The following is an 18,642-nucleotide window of genomic DNA, read 5'->3' as shown; positions in this document are numbered from 1 at the left end:
TGAAACGTTAGAGATATATCTCTCTATACATACTGTATATAAAGTCATCTTTCAGTGAGAAAAAAATTCTGTTCTGCTCCTGTTTTTACTGTTGGTTCTGTTTGCAAACTCATTACTTCCTCTATGTTGAGACTGCCACCATTTACAGTGCAGTCCAGTCCACTTCTTTTCATTTGAGTTTTGTCTTCAAAACAAAAAGCACAAGAAGTTATTTTGCAATATTTCAGATTTAAACTCAATGCTAATAGAGAACCTAACCTAATAACATTAATAAGGACAGGGAGTTACCTTTCTGACAAGTTGGAGATGCAGCCTGACACCTGCAGCTCTTCATGTAGCAACTCCTTGTTCCATCACTCCCACAGACTGTATCAACTCTGACATATTTAAAACTGATCAGCTGTCTAAAAATACAGAAAATAACCATTTATTTTGCTCTGTGTAATATTATTATTATTAATATTATTATTATTATTCTTAAGATAATTGTGCTAAACCCACTGAATCATACATTTCCTGTGACTAGTTTGCTTCAAAATAAAAGTCCACCTCTCCTCGTCCAGCTGTAGTCATGCGCTCTTGACTCAGAACATGGTCCACCCATCAAGTGCAACAGCTTGATCTGAGATGTTGTGGTAGAGACAGGTCTCTGTTGGCACAACAGTCTCCAATTTCACATTGTTTGGCCAGCCTAAGTCCCATTTTGTTAATTTGCTTTTCCTGTGACCGGACATTAGCCAGCAGCAGCCTAAAATCCAGCTGGTTTAGCATGGCTCTCATTCTGACTCTCTTCCTCCCTGGGGCATCTGAACAGTCAGGTTGGATGGTCGAAAAGACTCCAATGAAAAAATGACGGTTAAAAAAACAAAAATGTAGCATCATTTGGAGGAGCTACCAGCCCATGCATCTTCATGCACCACCATTGCAATAGCATGTTAAATACAGTGAATGAAGGTCTACTTACTAGGACTTGTTGGTTGATGGTAACAGGTGAGCAGGCCTGGTGCTGTTGTCATTCCACTATGTTCTACCATCACCACCCTCACTAACCATCCTTTGATTTTCCTGCCTGTTGACAGCTTGCCCTCTGCTTTCCCGTGCAGGAAGCAGCCAGTGTATATGCACAGGCCTGAAAAGATGAGGCGGAACTGAACAGCCCTCCATCCATAATTAATCCACCTTGATTGCATTTCCTAATCCAGTTTTGATGTGGTTCCCCCACAGCACACATCTCTGGCTCTGTGTGTTTGCCTAGACTTGCTAAGCAGAAGCCTCGAGCCTTCAAGGCTTCTTTGAAGAATTCAAGGTTTCACGACTTTTACAATCCTGTCTGATGGAGTGGCAGAGTTCTCAAATGGCATAACAGTACATGGCATTAAAAATGTACCTACTGTTTGCCACTGAAAAAGGTGTGTGCATTGTGTTTCTCTCAGTCTGTAATTACATTAGACGTGTTTTACTTCATTAAATATAAATGTAAATTTTTGTGCCTCATCTTAATTCACTCTTATTGTATTGATAAGACATATTTAATCACTTGATTATTTTTAAAAAGTGACACATTCTTTGTCTGTTTCGCTTTAAGCATAGTTTCAAATGTTTGTATTCAGATTGCAGATTCAAATCAATCTCTCGAAAAAAGTAAAATTATTCACTAATGAGCTTGTAGTAGCTTGCAGAATAATTAGCCAATGCAACAGATATTTTAGGATGGCTGTTCATCTAACTATATTACAAGGTGTCCCTAATAATAATAACCTATAATAATCTCTGATCTACTAATTTAGTGTGGTCAGGTGAGGTACAGGGAGCCATCAACTATATCCTGCAAGACTGGTTCTTTCAAAACAATGTTTTGAGTATTTTGAAGCAGTGAAAAAATACCTTTTTTATACCTAGTATAATTTCATGGAGGATGTATTAAAATAGCCTCCCACCCTACAGGTCCAGAACATTTGCTCTTAGGTAAAACTTATTTAGTACCGCCATACCAGTAAATGCATTTTTAACCATGAATAATAAATAGATTGATAAATCAATGAATTAGTTTAAAATAAGACAAGCATTAATTAGGCCTGAACAACTAATTACTTTTATATTAAAACTGATTTGAGTGCAATTTTAATCAGAAGAGCCATGATTTTAACTATATATTACATTATTAACAGTATGTTACGAGGCTGTAAGAAGTGTCGCCAGCAGATTTAATTAGCTTTTGCTAATTAAGGTGTTAATCACGCCAGTTGGCTGGAGTACAAGATGACTCTTGGTTGTGGTATACTGTAGATTATATGCAGTTATATGTTGGTGTCTGTATTCTTTAGGCACAGCCAAAGAGAGTTTTTATGAGAGATGAACACTGGACTGGGAACAACATTGTGGACTGGGAATTTTTACTGTCTTTTTCTCCATACATGATCTATGTGACAGAGTTGTAAGAATATCCAAGATAAACTTCAAAGTACATCATATTGTCATTTTCAGCTTAGGAAATTCAAGTTCTGAATAAAGACATCTGTAATTTAGGGCCGTGAAGCCCTTTGTCCTGTAAGACTGCTTATCAGGTAGAAGTCTCATATTGTCCCATGTCTCTTACAGATATAATATATAGGAAGTCTGCATTAAAATGTCTAAAAATGACTAGACCTTTGTTCTATTTTTTGTTGAGTTGTATACTTACATTATCCCAAATATTTCCAACAATCTTCAAACCAGAGATCTCCACAAATTTCCAACGGTGAAACGGTGCGTTTCATTAGGTTGCCGGCCACTACTTCCAGGATAGGGAAGTCTACCAACAAGACTAAACTTAACTTGAATAAACCTTTGAAGCATTACTTCATCTGTGAACATTTTGTGCCTGAGACACATTAAGATTTTCATCAGCAGTGGTGGGTGTTTAATGGTGTTGCATCAACAGTGAAGCGCTTCACTCTGTCTGGCCCTCCACACAACACTCGGCAAGCATATTTTGTTTTGTTTGGATATAGAGCCCCCCCAGCGGCAGAAGTTACATATGCCACTTTTCCACCAAAATTAACGGGTCTACACAGGTTTTTTAAACGCAGATCGACCCGCTAAAAATGGCCTGTTGACCCCAGTCCCACTTTCTGCAGGCAAGGCAGCCTGTCTGTGATTTTTATTTGAAGTGTACGTTGTATGTCACTGATGTCACGTTTCACGTCATGAAGGCGGCAGAAACAGTTGTAACAGAAGAGAAAACGACAATTGACCGCATCCCAAATTCCTACTTTATTTATGCGCCACCACCGGATGTTGATAACGCATAATCACTTAGCATTAGATCAAAGCCGAGCCGAGCAGAGGTGATAAAAACCTGTGTCTACTGCAGAGTCAATTGACCCGGGTGTAAATGCTGAGTGTACACAATCCCATTGCACACAAAAGCCTACAGCTTTGGTCTCCTCATACTGATGGCTAAGGAACACATGTTCAACGCGTCCTTTCGGGGTCCTTAGTGCTTTGCATTAAGTGGCTTTGTATTTAGTAATTACAATAAACTGTACGCCTAAATATTTTCTAAATATATTTAAAACATTGCGTAAGATGAAAGAACACTCTCTCAGTGGTCATCTTTCCTCTTGGCCCTGGTCTTGTTTATTTCCAGTTTATGTATAAGAAGGTCTCTAGCTCACCTCTACACAAAGTGAACTTCCATGTAGCGCATGCGCTGCTTCAGGCTGGTTGTCGGCGACAGTATCCAACAAAAACTGCCCACGCCAAAATTCACTGCAGTAGAAATAATCCATTTCTGTTGGCATTGGAGGGCAATGTGAGCAAACGCACCACCAGTTGCTGTCTTCTGTCTTCTGCAGGTCTCAGTAGTCGCTGACCATGTCCTCTCGTACTATTTCAGCTGCAGCTCGGCCTCTCTCTGCTGGATGTCTTCAGTTGTTTACTCTTTACTCTAATAAGTATCCTGCCTGAGTATCAGAGTCAGCCGAAACACTGTAAAAAGTCTCCCCCTCTATGACCTCCTCTGCCCTCATGTTAAAATGATGCTTTTCACTGTTGAACACATGGCTAATTTGCACACACTTACGGCTAAGGTACAGCAAGGTATTCTGGCTGTTTGCCACAACAGTTGCGGTAAAACTTGCGCAAGTAACTGGAAAAAACACATGATCCAACAACAAAACTCACACGAATGAAGCGTGTCAACACAGCTAATTTGTGAGCCTTAGCTCTAACCAGGCTTCATTTGGCCCACCTCAGCTTCAGCCGTGCTCCACCTCTTTGAGCAATTTTTAATTAGCTGGGAGTTGGGCGGAGTCAGGTGCTTCCAAGATGGCAAAGGTCAGAACCACCCACTTTGAGCTTCATTCTGGCTCCTCAGACACCTGGGTGATGTCACAGGGATCTATCCACTATTTTTGCAGTCCATGACGGTAAACCACATATAGAGACCTGGAGTTTATTGAAAATAAATAATTTAGGTCACATTATGATAAGAAAATAATGCACATAAACATAGTTACTATTAATGTATGTTCATTTGGAAATGTGAATAATTTGTGTTATGATGTTGATGGGACTGAGATGCAGATTGCACTCTACTGTGTTTATACAAGGTTTTGGGGCTCACAAGGCTCTCGGTGCCTCTTGAGCAGGTGCTTATGGATGAAGTGATGGATTACCTCACTCGTTGCTATCTCTATCCTACTCCCAGCTCTCCCTCTCTCTTCTCTGTGCCCTCTCCCCCTCTTCTTCCTGCTGCTGCTGTTCTGTAGGGAAATGAATGGGCCTCCTGTTTGCTGCATCTGCATCTCACTCTGTCAAGCCTCCACCATGCATTTGGTGCGGAGGGTTGGCGCTCATGTGTGCGCTCGGCGTGCCCGTGGATCCATAGGATTGGCTGTAGGAATTACGCTGTGTGCGTGTCTGTGTGTGAGAATGTGTTTGTAGGGGTGTGTTTGGCCAGGTCATTTCGTACTCTGCATGCAGGCTTGGAGCAGGCTGATAAGCTGTTTGCAAAAACTGGCAATTAAAAGTTGATCAGGCTGTCAATTCAAATGGAATGAAATGGAACCAGAAAGTAATTAAAAGGATGGCATGAAAATGACAACAATTATATCTCTTAGCTTCCCATTACCGATACACAGAGGAATTTAATTAGTTTAGGAGCTCATATAGTGACTCATACAGTAAACACACAAAAACACAAAATAGCAGCTACCGCAAAGAAATTGTGGCTGTTTTTCGTGTATACCCACAGGCTGGCCATCTTAGTTTCACCAGTAAACCTACAGACACAAAGGCCAATGGATATGGACAACAGTGGTGTCCAATTAGTGTGTTTTAAGTGGCTGGTGGATTGGTGGAAAAATCCCAGTCCTCCCAGTCTGCCCATATGGCCGTAGGCTGTGTATCTGCTGTGTTAATGAGCCTGTCAGCTTCCATCCCACTCAGCGTTTGCCCAAGATGGGCTGATGGGCACCTTCTTATGCACACATTATTTGCTGTTGAAGATGACTGCTTATACCATATAGACAGGATACAGAGCTAAGTCACTCAGTCTGCTGTCTGTGTTACAGAGACATGCCCTCAGTCTTTCTTCGTTTGAGTATTGTCATTGTCCTGAAAATGTTGTGTTGGAAGGGTCCTGCAGGAGCCAGCTGGGTTGTAGAGATTGGTTCGGCCGCAGACTCAAACAGCTGCTCTCATAAAAAACTTTATTTAACCCTGCTGCTGAAAGGTTGAACACATATGTGTATGGTTTTATAATAGCCAGCTGGGCTCAGCAGAGCTTTGATTCCGTGTTTTAAATGCTGGGGCCATGCAATAAAATGGTGGATGTTTTCTGCTGAATGTAGCCAGGAACAATGATGACGACTGATTTGCAATAAGGCAGCAAGTTGGTTGTCATAACTGGTCCATGTTTCAGTGGCTTGTGGTGACTGGCTTCAGAAATCTGATTATAACAAAGCACCACTGGAGTCCTACACTTGAGTGCTGTATCTGGGGAAAAGAGAACAAATGAGCCTGTTGGCTCTGGATGTGTTTTCTTTGAATTTCCACTTGATAAAGTCTTCTCAACTCCTGTCAACTTAATTAACTTGGCGTCTTGCCTGGTGATGTCAATTTGACTTTCTGGCTCAAAGTCTGCCTGCTGTTTGTATGACTTAATGTGATCTTGACAAGGTCTAGTCACTGACTGATTGATCAGCTGGGTAATGTGGTGCAAATCTGACTGTTAAACAGCATGAAAGCCGAAAATGTGATAATCAATAATATAAAAACTGATAATCAAGGTCTGCATCCACAGCAGAGGATGACATCTGAACGTGTTTGATAATGGTCTGTTCCAATACCATTTTACAGGTGTGAGATATTTGCTGGTGTTTCCATACCTATAGTGAAGTATTTGTTATCACAGTTATATATGTAACATTTTGTTTATGTCCTTAAAATGAAAGTGCTTTTTGACAACAACAACAACAACAAAGTAGTTTTGAAGGAAATCGGATTGCTTGTGTTATAGGGGAGGCCGAGGGGTTCAGGCACAAACCTTGATACACAACATCCTGAGCAAATAATATTGTCTAAAATTAATAATAATGATAATAATAATGATGATGATAATGATAATGATAATAATAACAACAATAATAATAATAATAATAATAATAATATAGATATTTTCCCTCAGGGGATTCATAATGTATGGATATTTCTTCAGATCAGTTTTGATATTCAAAGTACATATTAATGAATTCCCTGTTTATACAAATGTTTTACTCAATATTGAAAATAATAAGCCCCACTTACCTGCATCATGTAGGGGGAGCACCTTGGGGCCATTAAAAAGCTGGACAGAATTAGCGCAGATTCTCTTGATGAGCAAGGTTTCGGCAGAGCAGGATTGGTCCTATATGTTAACAGCTGCATAATGTCCATTGCAGTGCAGTAACTACGTCCCCACAACACTGACATCACACCCTTGAGACAAGTTTTGGCAGGCACAGCTGGATCTCCAATTGGAAGATGCATGTGCATATATTAACATAACAATGAAGCCAGAAAGGTTTTAAGGAGAGAGTAAAAATGCACTGAAGATTTCCAAAGATCATTAAATTATGGCAAATTTCTATTTACTACATGTATGCTTTACCTCAAGGTGAATACTGGGGCAGGCATACATTTGCATGAATTAGCATGTTCAAGGAGTGTGGGGACACTGGCTTTTTGTTACAAAGAGACAAAGTCGATAAATCAAAATGAGGACCAGCCGCTCAAGTGATTGTTGTGCCTCTGTGGTCACCAAAGAGACACAGGAATGAGTGTGCAGAAGCCTCGCAAAACAGGGTGAAGCTCAGTGGTCCGTAATTCAAAAATGAATATTTATAAGTAGGAGCCCAGTGGACTTCGCCTTGGGGGAAATAATTGAGTAGACAGGAAAAGACTGGGATCACCATCCCTGTTCAGAGAGAGTAGAAGAAGTCCTGCAGTCATTACTAAGAGAATGTGCTTCAGTAACATCCACACTGTACCTTAACCTGTTAAGTCATAGAAGGGCTGGAGTTAGTGGCAGCATGTATATGTTATTTTAAGACTAGATTTTGACCAGTTGTGGTGCACAAAGCCCCAAATTCATACTTTAGGTAAATGAGTAAGTGGGTGACGCTCATACACGACATTAACAGAAAAAAGAAAATCAGAGCTCTGACTAACTTTTCTCATGAGGAGCTTGCATTGAATTTTAGGAGGAGGAGTCCGAGTTATGGAGCATTTTTGGACGCTACGTAAAACATAAATCAAACAGAATGTAGTAATTTGCTAGTCCTTTTTGACATATACTCTCTTGTATACTGTACATATGACAATGTATTTAATATTTTAACTCATCAGCTCTATTGATTTTTGAAAACACCTCAAACACCTGGAATGTTCCACAGATAAACAAGTTCATTTGTAGCAGGTGATAGTATGATTGAGTTTGAAAGCCTCAGTTGTTCACCAGCAAGGATGGGGTGAGATTCACCACTTTGTGAAACACATGATTGTATAAAGGAGATTACTAAATCATGGGCTCAGGAACACTTTGTAAAACTGTTGTCTGTAAACCAGGTTTGCTGAAATTAATACAATTGTGTTTGTTATTTAGGTTTTACACAGTGTCTCAACTTTTCTGGAATCACAGTCAACATTAACAGTCATGCATTGGGAGCAGGACACATCATATGCAACTTTTCTCCCCTTATAATCCCTTACAATATCACAAAAACTCTTTGAACCATTTGTGATTAAATGAGTAAATCTTGCCTTTTTCAGTACAGGATATTCTGCTGCTGATGCCACATCTAAATTTTCCTCTTCAGTGCACCGTCTGGACTCAGTTTTTACGAGGGTATTCATATGTTATATATGTTTATGCTGTCAATCGATTAAATTATTGAATCACAATTAATCACATGATTGTTCATAGTTAACTCGTGATTAATCGCAAATTAATCACACATTTTTTAACTCTTCTAAATGTACCTTAAAGGGATATTTTTGAAGTTTGTTATATACTTATCAACATGGGAGTGGACAAATATGCTTACTTTATGCAAATGTATGTTTATTATTATGGCAACAATCCAAAACAATGACAGATACTGTCCAGAATGTTCTCCAGAATAACCTCAAAGTTACTGCATGCTAAAAAAATATACTTGAAGTATAACATGACAAACTCAAGCCCAACAAGCAACAACAGATGGGTGTACTGACCTGAATGTAACATTCCTTAGTAATACTAACACAATGTAGTGTCCAACTTTACACCTGTAAAGGTTAACTGAACAATGTTAATCGGCCTGCAAGCTGCAGCCACACATTTAGCTATCGCTGTTGACAGTTTGTCTCATGTAGAGTTGGCCAGGTGTCTGCGTTGCAAGCTATACAGCATGGTCTGCCTTTGTAGGGGGGGGGCTCTCTGCATCAGCTGTGTGCTTAGCCAGCAAGTGGTATTTGAGACTGGATGTACTCCGGTGGTAACTCAGTTCGCATCGACAGTAAATGCAAATAACTTTGTTCTTGTGGAGAGAACCATCTGGCAGGGCTTTGAAGCTGAACCTGCCATTCAAAAGAGCCTTTACTCTATCCTTTTCTGCTCCAGGAGGTTTGTTTCTGCTGCATCGCTTCCTGTTTTAGCAAACTACGGGGCGCTGAGGGTCATAACGTGCATGTGTTAATCAAGTGTCAAAAAAATTAATGTCGCTGAGAGGAATTTGCATTAACGCATTATCATCTCGATTGTTGGATATCAATCGAAATTACATCATGATCTCGACCTTCGAAATCAAAGGTGGAATCGAGGATTTGGCTATGCCACCAGTGTCATGTCTGGCAAACATGCCAAGAGGGAAAAAAAGCACACGCAGCATGTTGTAGTGTAGCGAGTTAACGTTACATCCCCTAACCCAGTAATTCCCAAAGTGTGGGCCGCGGCCCCCTGGTGGGCCGCGAAGGTACTGCAGGTGGGCCGCGAGAGGTCATTTTCTATTTTGTAATTAAGTTTTAAGTTACCATTAAATATTTATGGGTACATATTTTAATTTAAATAAGTAATCACAACTAATAAAACAAAAACATGTGATTTAAATTACGTGTTATTCTTCATTTATCTGACCTATTTTTGAGCCGGAACGTATCTTACATTTCATTATTGACGGGGGAATTGTAATTGAGGGAATACCTTGTCACTGGCGGGAAAGAGTAACAATGGATTGGTGGCTGTAAGGAGTCAAAAGGAAAGCTGTTAATGAGTCAATCTCAACAAGTGAAGAGGGTCAAAATGAAAAAAAAAAAAAGAAAGGCTCGTCGAAAGTACTCAAGTGAGTACCTTTCGCTTGGATTTACGAGTGTCGGACCAGAAGACAACCCGCTGCTGATTTTCAGCACTTGTGGCTTTAAAGACAAAGTACAGGAATAAACTGGATGTTGAACCTGATCTCCACATAAAGCTGACGTCTATTCAGCCAGACATCAAGACTTTGACAGCTGCTATGCAGCAGCATCACCCCTCTCATTAGGTGAGTTGCAGTCGACACAATGTAACGTTACCCAAAGTGTGGCTCAGAACCAGTATATCGAGATAAACTGCGGGTGGTTTCACAGAGACTGGACGAAGTCTTGGGTTAATGTCAAGATGGACTTGTGTGTGAAATAGCACTTTGTTTTGCGCCGTTAAACGGCCCAGCTATGATGGATTGTACGTTTGATTCAACGTTCAACGTTTCCTACATTAGGTGAGATGCAGGTGACATAATGTGGTTCATATCCAGTGTATCCAGATACTGTTTGCAGGTGGTCTCATGGAGACTTCAGTAAATCTTGTTAATGTTAATTAATATTCTGAGAGAGAGAGAGAGAGAGAGAGAGAGAGAGAGAGAGCTTTTGTGCCGTTGAACGCCTCACAATATTACACGGCAGCCCAGCTGTGATGGATTGTAGTAACTGCATCAGACTGCATGTGTTGAAAAAGTGCAAGTGTTGGCCTGATTCAACATTCAACGATAATTTCTGCCTGTTTTCTTCATATTGATATTGGGTTGGATATTGTGAAATTTTATGTAAGTATTTTATTGGTCAGTGGTGAAACAGCCAGGATACGGGCTTAATAATTTCTTACATTGGTTACTGTACAAATCGTTACGTGCATGTAGATGGATTATTAATGTCTTGTGTGTTGATCAGAGTTGTTGGGTGGGCCGCGAGAGATTTTCAGATTTTAAAGTGGACCATGGCACTCTGAAGTTTGGGAACCCCTGCCCTAACCTAAAGCTGCAGCCAATTAAAAGACACCATGGCAACTGCTGATATAGGAGACACAGCAAGTGGACTCGAACCCCCTCCGGCTTCTCTGAAATCACCAGTGTGGAAATATTTTGCATTCCTGGTGAATTATGTCAACAACCTTCGCCATGTTGACAACAAAACCACAGTTTGTAAGTTATGCTATCCACAGGCAACATGACGAATATGGTAGGACATCTCCGCAGGCATCATAAAGACGTAGACTTAAAGTGTAACTCTCGCCAAAATGCAACCTAGGCTTTTTTTTTTGAAGGAACCCGAGTCAAACCAATTACAACGAAAAAGCCACTTTTAAGATTTACCATATTTTTGTTTTCGGGTCAAAATCATTTTCAATTGTATGCTAGGGGCAACATTATGGTAGCATCAAAATCGCTATTTTTAAACACTAAGAAGACTCGACACAACATGAAACTTTGCTCGTAGTATCACCAGGGTCTCTAACCCTAACCCTAACACGAGCATTGAGAACTTTGTTTGTGTACACAGAGTTTACTAAAAAGAAGGTTTTTGAACAACTCACGTTAGCAGTCGCTTGCTCCGCTCGCCGCCGTCCTGCCAGTCGAGATGCGTTGATCCCCGAGTGCGACGTAACATGGAGCTTTCCACCTTTACTCTCCTCCGTGTTACGTTGCACTCGGGGATCAACGCATCTCGACTGGCAGGACGGTGCAGGAATGATTTTGACCCAAAAACGAAAATACGGTAAATCTTAAAAGTGGCTTTTTCGTCGTAATTATGCTTTTACACGAAGGTTTGACTCGGGTTCCTTCAAAAAAAGCCTAGGTTGCATTTTGGCGAGAGTTACACTTTAACTGAGAAAACTACAGTGTTAACACAGCCAACTCTTCCATCCTAATTTAGAGCTAAACTTCCCAAAAATTCAACTCGCGCTAAAGCAAAAACTAGCGCTATAGGGGTATTTTCTAGCATCAGAAATGCCAAGCAGGTTGCATCTTACCACGGAGGTGTTGCCCTCCATGTGTGATGTATGATTTGAAGGAAAAAGTTATTGGAGCAGTGCAGATTTAGTGGCCTTAATGACAGATTGCTGGAACGTCCAGACCACATTAAGTCCGCACTCTTCACATTAAAAAATAGTCACTAGATGTACCCTCTATGACTTCTCTCCTTATTTTACAGTTAGTTTCTAGTTGACTGGTGAAAAAAGTTATTATTACATTTATATTGCTAATAAATTATTTATATATATATATATATATATATGTATATATATATATATATATATATATATATATATATATATATATATATATAGCTGGACTGAAAGACAGCACAGAAACACTGATCATGGCAGGAACAGGTGCTCAACACAAGATCGATTGACACCAGGCAGGACCCCAGATGCAGACTGTGCTGGGTTGGGTTCTTCATAGCTTTTGAAAGTTCCTCAAGCTAGGACGTACTGTAATAAAGAGAGGGGACAACCTTAACATGTTCCTCTCTCCAAGGGCATGCCCTTCAAACCATTTCCAGGACTTTTTGACTGCTGTGGCTTTGGAGGGTCCTTTTTAAAAAATAAATTGTCATTTGTTTGCTTCATTGTCCATGAGGACATACCTTGGTACAAATGCGGTTGTTATACTGGTTTATATTGCTACTGTATGAAAGCCTTATGTTTGCTCTGAGCTAACAAACATATGTACACCAAACTCTTTCTCCTTCCTGGTGATCAACATTTGAGAAGGGTAAACCGTATTAATGGTACAATTGCACTGTCTCCAGTCATGGTGACAAACTGCAACTTAATGGTTAAAAGTCTGGAGCCCTGAAAATGAATTTAAAGTACCTCAGAGTTGAATAACAGCCTAAGCGCTGGGTGGAATAGCTGTTAAGACATAATTTATGAGCAGTTTCATTTTGTGTCCTTTCAGATCATTTTTGGACAGAACTGGAAAGCTTTGAATGGCTGCAATCAACTTCTTGTCCATTTGCATTTGCCAGGTGGAACTGTTGTCTGAGCGTGAATATTAGATGCTCAGCCACAGCTCACATGCAAATGGAGCCAAGCCTATGTTGACCATACACACATCAGTCAAGTTTAAGTGTTCTCTCTGTGGAAATAACTTCCTGGTTTTGTTACTGGCACTGGGTATGGCTTTTAATCATCAGTGTGTATGCAACACAGAAAAGCCAAACTATCACATGTATACATCAGTGGCTGTAACAAACTGCTCATCAGAGGCCCCCCACCCCCATACCGCATCTAGCTTAAACCACAGCCACCCTTCACTCCTTCCTGCCTAAGTGGACTCTGATAAAGTTGCTCTTTGATGCATTAATAACCTCTTCCTCCCTACTGGGCTGCGGGGGCAAACTTCCGAACAGCACCCCGCATATCCTCGCCTGACATGCACTCTTTAATTATTTCTTTCTATGAGTGTTGGAGCGAAACGAGGGGAAGAGGAAAGTGATGACATACTTCTAATGAATCCTTGAATAAATAATACTGCTGTCTAAGCTTAAGGCATCCTCAGCCAGCCTTTCTGGGAGAGAGGTGGAACGCAGAGGAAGTAGAGAGAGGGTAAAATGATGGAGAAAAAGTAAAAAAAAAAAAAAATAGATATTGAGGTACGAAGCACACCTGGAACAACAGTGACCTCTATTGTATGAGATTCCACCACAGCTTGTTTACATCACTGGCTTTATTCTCAAAAGTGGTCCCGCTAGTTGTCCAGAGCATAATTAATTTTGTTTGGTCGGGATAAATCTGTATCACACTATGACACTGTCAGCCTGCATGACTGTAGATTTGTTTCCGCTGGTTTTCTATTTATTTTCAGTTTGTTTGTCCCTGAGTAGAAATGAGGGGTGGATCAAGAAACAGAAGTTGCAGTACAAACTAATGGAAACTGCTGGTCTGATGGAAGACCACAGGGTAAAGGTAGATGGGAAATGATGTTCATTCAAAAAACAAAATGTGGTTCAGTCAGCTCCTCATCATATTGTTGAACCTGAATTAGTTTGAAAATTGTTCGCACAATTTTCACACTCAAATTGGTTTTATACGTGTGCAGTATTGTTGAGAATTTATAAAAAGAATAAGAATGAAAGAAATCTAGAATATGAAACCCATCTGAAGATATAATGATAAATTGCCACTTTCACTACAAACACCTTAACAGTGAGTTTCACACTTGCATAAAATTATTTAGGTATTTGAAAGGACACTGACCGCTCGTGCAGAATAATCAGCAGCTGGGTTACATTTCATAGCCATGTTTCAATTTGGTTTCCATAAGCATATCAGTGCCATCCTCACTGCTGCAGTGTCCTTTGTTAAATAGTCTGACTCACCAGATGTACACTGTTGGTATTAGCCTGCCATTGGGCGCCTATACCAGACAACTTATTACCCCTCCGCTACATGAAACAACAACAACAATTAGAGATGCCCCGATCAACCGGCCAGGGACCTGAATCGGCTGGTTTTCAGCATGACTGGCCATGACCTGGCGACAGGCCGATGAGTGTCAGGTATATCCTATGCTGTGCCGGTCTCATTTAAACACATGCTGCCTGCATCTGTAGCAGGAACACAAGCTGGACCAAAAGGGAGAAACTGCGCCAGTTTCATTTTCACATCTGTGTGAGAGTCTTAACTTACTCTAATGTAATGAATTATGGGAATAGTACATGTTTATAGACCACAAAATAAACCAATATATAAGCTATAACACATAAGATAATTGATTAATCAAATTGTATTTTGCAGGACATATTTGGTGATAAATTATCAATTAATTAATTTTTATTTTTTTATTTATGTATTCATGAGAAATAATTAAATAAGGAAGCTTAGGCTGAATTGTGAGCTAAAGATTAATGGGGAGGGGGTGGGATTACATAATTTACACTTCTTCCCACTCCTTTTCCAACATGTCATTAGGAATTGTCTTTTGTTGTTTTGTTTACTGTATGAACAAAAAAACAGAAGAAATGAACACATTCGAAATAAATATTTCGATCAGTCAATCAACGCAACGCCACATTAGGATGTTACCTGGCTATGTGAGACTATTCACTCAATGAACTGTCCAGTATGATTAATTATTTTTTATTTTTATTCTTGAAAAAATCTGTTTAAACAACATAAACTAAGTGTGGATTTCAAAGTTAGTGTTCCTGTATTCTCCAACCATGCAGATAATTTAATCTGATTGTAATGTGGTCTTTACATTTTGCTTTGGATTGTCTATACTGTGTTCCAGAAGGAAATGATTCACCTTTGCTGCAGCTGGATGTTTTCACTCTCCTGCGTGTGTACTTTGTCTCAGTGTATTTGTACCTGTGTATGTAGGTGTGTGGCTCCAACTGTCCTTCACAGTGGCCATTTCTCTACTTATCAGAGGCAGTGTGAGATTGAGGGCCATCACCCACACTCTGTTGCCATAGTGAAGGCAGATGGAGGGCAGCTTGAGTGACAGCTGATCCCACCACACATTTTCTCCTCCTTCATGCTTCTTGATGCCCCACTTTCAGTGCAGTCACCTCTCACACTATAGTTCAGCCACTGACACATGTAACTGATCACCTGTCTATATTTTATGTCGGCACATTGGCTAGAAGACTCTGTACTACGGTTTTGTCAAAGAAAAAATTTGAGCCAATCAGGACAACTGCACTAAATGTTTGACACTTGCCAAAATCGGGTTGCCAAGGGCAACTGGGCGACCAATTCTCTTGAGCTGTGTCACTGACTCGGACAATGACAGTGATTGCTACAGCATTTTGTTGTAGTGCCCCTAACTATCAACAGCACCCCATAGTTCACAGCTGAGTTTCAAAATGTCAGCAGTGTGTGTTTTAACAGTGCACTGTTTCGTGTTGGGGATGAAATTTGACTAAAATTGAGCGATTTTTTTTTTTTTTTTTTTTTTTTTTTTTCTGCCTAAACTCTCTTAGTTTTGATGACTGAATAAACTGAATAAACAAACTGACCTTAAAGGACAACACAATTTATACTGTTTTACTTTGTTTATATGTGGCGGACCCTGCCACCTTTCTAGCTTCAAACACTGTTCTGTGACCTTATTTTCCTCTGAGAACAGCTTGTTTATTCAGAGTGTGTTTGTATTATTACCTCATTAATATTGTAAATATTAAAATTCTGAGTTTGAATTTCCTTTTCAAAACTACATAGTGCTCCTTTAAGTAAGAGATGAGCGTCTTCATCTATTTACTGTGATTCCATTGGCAGAACATTGCAATTATGTTATTATGATAATCAGATCATGATATGAGTAGAGACAATAAGATATGTTGAGGGATTGAATGATCAAGAAAAACATTATAAACAATAGTATGCATTTTATACAGTGTTGCATGTATTCATTATGTATTCAAAAAGCTTGTAATTTTAATCAACTGTCCTTAAAAGTAGTTCATCTTCACCTATATAATTACTGTAATCATGTGTTAACCCTGGCCCATCCTTTGTTTGCCCAGATCGGTCAGCTGGTGTTCAAAGGGATGAAGCGTCTGAACAGGATACAGTCCTTGGTGTTTGAGACGGCCTACAACACCAATGAAAATCTTCTTATATGTGCTCCGACTGGCGCCGGCAAGACTAACATTGCCATGCTAACTGTCCTCCATGAGATCCGCCAGCATCTGCAGCCCGGTGGCGTCATCAAGAAGGATGAATTCAAGGTCTGCTGCTTGCACACATGCACAAAGCACAAAGGGGGTCACCTAGTGCTGCTATGGTATACAGTATGATGCAGTCTAATTACATATTACAGTAGTTTTTGCAGTAAGCCTAACTGTATCTCTGCCTTGCTGTCACAGCCAGAATGTCAAGTTCAGTTTCTGTATAATATCAAAGTATGTCTGTAGTAAGTGTTTAATGTTCCCAGTGTTACTCCACAGGCCTCATGGAGATTAAGCATTCTCCTTGCAGAGACTCACACACCCCATGCAGAGATTCAGATCAGATTTTTGGAGATATGGAAGCTTAGATTTCAGGCAGCATTTAAATTAAAGAGATTTCTGATAGTTTAAAGTCAGTGACAGCTGGTTTTACTTGATTATGATTCCTTCGAGAGGCTTTTGCTGATTTGTGCAGTGTTTCTGTCATTTAACCTGAATAGTGATCTGCACTAGTATTTTTTTCTTTTTTAATGAATATTAAATTAGCTATAGTTATGTAATTTACAGCATTGAAACAATGGCCAAAGATTCTAAACACTAAAAACTGAAAAACAATCAGTTAGCAAACAGTGTACTTTCAATCGCAATCACCATCACTGTTTTTTGCCTGCTGTATAGCAGCTGTAAAAAAAAACACTAGATCTACTAAAAATATGCAATATTTAACATGAAAACAAGGAAAGTTTCCAGTGTGAACACAGTTTCATACTGCCTTTCAACATAAGCAGTTTGACTTTGTGTCATGAGCTTTATTTGTCAGCTATAAGTTCATTATAGTCAAAAAAAAGCTGAAAATATGAATTGATCATTATCGGCCGAGATAATTATCAGCCCGATGTGATGTGTGTATATATATATATATATATATATATATGTATATATATATATATATATATATGTATATATGTATATATATATATGTATATATGTATATATATATATGTATATATGTATATATATATATGTATATATGTATATATGTATATAGTGCATCCTTAACTATAACTACATACAGTAAATCAAGAAACAGTGAAAATGTCCCGCTGCAGCAGTAACAGGAGATATTCAATACAGATCAGACATTACTGTGAAACTGTGACATTTTCTCATTTACTGGGACTCCTAATTGTTTTCACACTCAATAATGCTTTAATTGATTTGTCACTGTGTTACAGTATGACAGAGTTTGAAAGATGATTTTTTTATTTGTAAATCACTTTAGGTCATGTTGTTAGTGCGTCGTGTTGTTTAAATGTGTTTAAATGGTCTGTGGGAGTGGTTTGAAATGTTTGTCTTGCTGTTAAAAAGGAAGCTGAATGGGTTTACTGTTCTTAATATATCACGCAGCCTATACAGATAAGAAATGTCACATGTTGTACTCTTTCACCATTCTTATTTTTTATCCTCATCTGGCAAAAAATCGTGAAGTAATAGTTTTGTTTGTCAAATTTGCAAAAGCTATGCCCAGGCTCATGCAGGCATGCAAGTGTCCATGCATTCAAATGCACAAGCGTTACTCCAATTGCATAGGGACTAAAATTTCTAATAAGACACATCAGTACTCAATCTGTTCTTAATTTATTTTCTTTCTGAAAACCTTTTCTGAAGCTTTCAGATCAGCTTTGTCAGTGTTGATGTAGTCGTGCAACACAACAGGATGCATCATCATCAGTGGACAGCTACCTATATGGAAAAAAGGGATTTTTAACATAGGCAAACTGAAACACTCAACAAATGAATGTAGTTCCACTACCTGCCTGACTGCTTTAGGAGCTTATTGGTATCACACTTATGAGTCCATCAAACTTAAGGTTTGATGGACAGTTCATTGAGCATTGTTTCAGAAGGTTTTTTGTTGTTGTTTTTTTTTCCATATTTATAAATACTTGATTTAAAAAACAGCAGATGAAAGTAGTCAAAATTAAATCCAGCAACAATAGGGAAATAGAACCTTAGATATATGCACTAAAAGTCTGCTATTGGCAGCCTGGTCTAAAAATATTAGTACAAGTCTTCATAAACCAATAGTGTCAAATCCTAACTCACACTCAGATAAATAATTCAGACATCCAAAAGGCTTTGTTGTCTTTCATGAAGGCTTAGACACATACACACACACACACATACACACCCGCTCACACACAG

At 39.3% G+C, this 18,642-nt stretch overlaps 1 protein-coding gene across 1 annotated transcript in view; it reads left to right on the top strand.

Moving 5' to 3' along the window:
- The window catches only part of ascc3 (activating signal cointegrator 1 complex subunit 3), a 202,084-nt gene that overhangs the window by 70,367 nt on the left and 113,075 nt on the right, over nucleotides 1–18,642 (top strand). Inside the window, exon 9 of the mRNA XM_073486622.1 lies at nucleotides 16,294–16,497. Coding sequence (XP_073342723.1) covers nucleotides 16,294–16,497 — 204 coding nt within the window. The remainder of the gene's footprint in view (nucleotides 1–16,293; nucleotides 16,498–18,642) is intronic.

Source organism: Pagrus major, chromosome 18, assembly GCF_040436345.1.
Source record: "Pagrus major chromosome 18, Pma_NU_1.0".
NCBI classification, from domain to species: domain Eukaryota; kingdom Metazoa; phylum Chordata; class Actinopteri; order Spariformes; family Sparidae; genus Pagrus; species Pagrus major.
The sequence above is the reverse complement of the archived record's forward strand: the minus strand, read 5'-3'. Positions and strand labels throughout refer to the sequence as shown.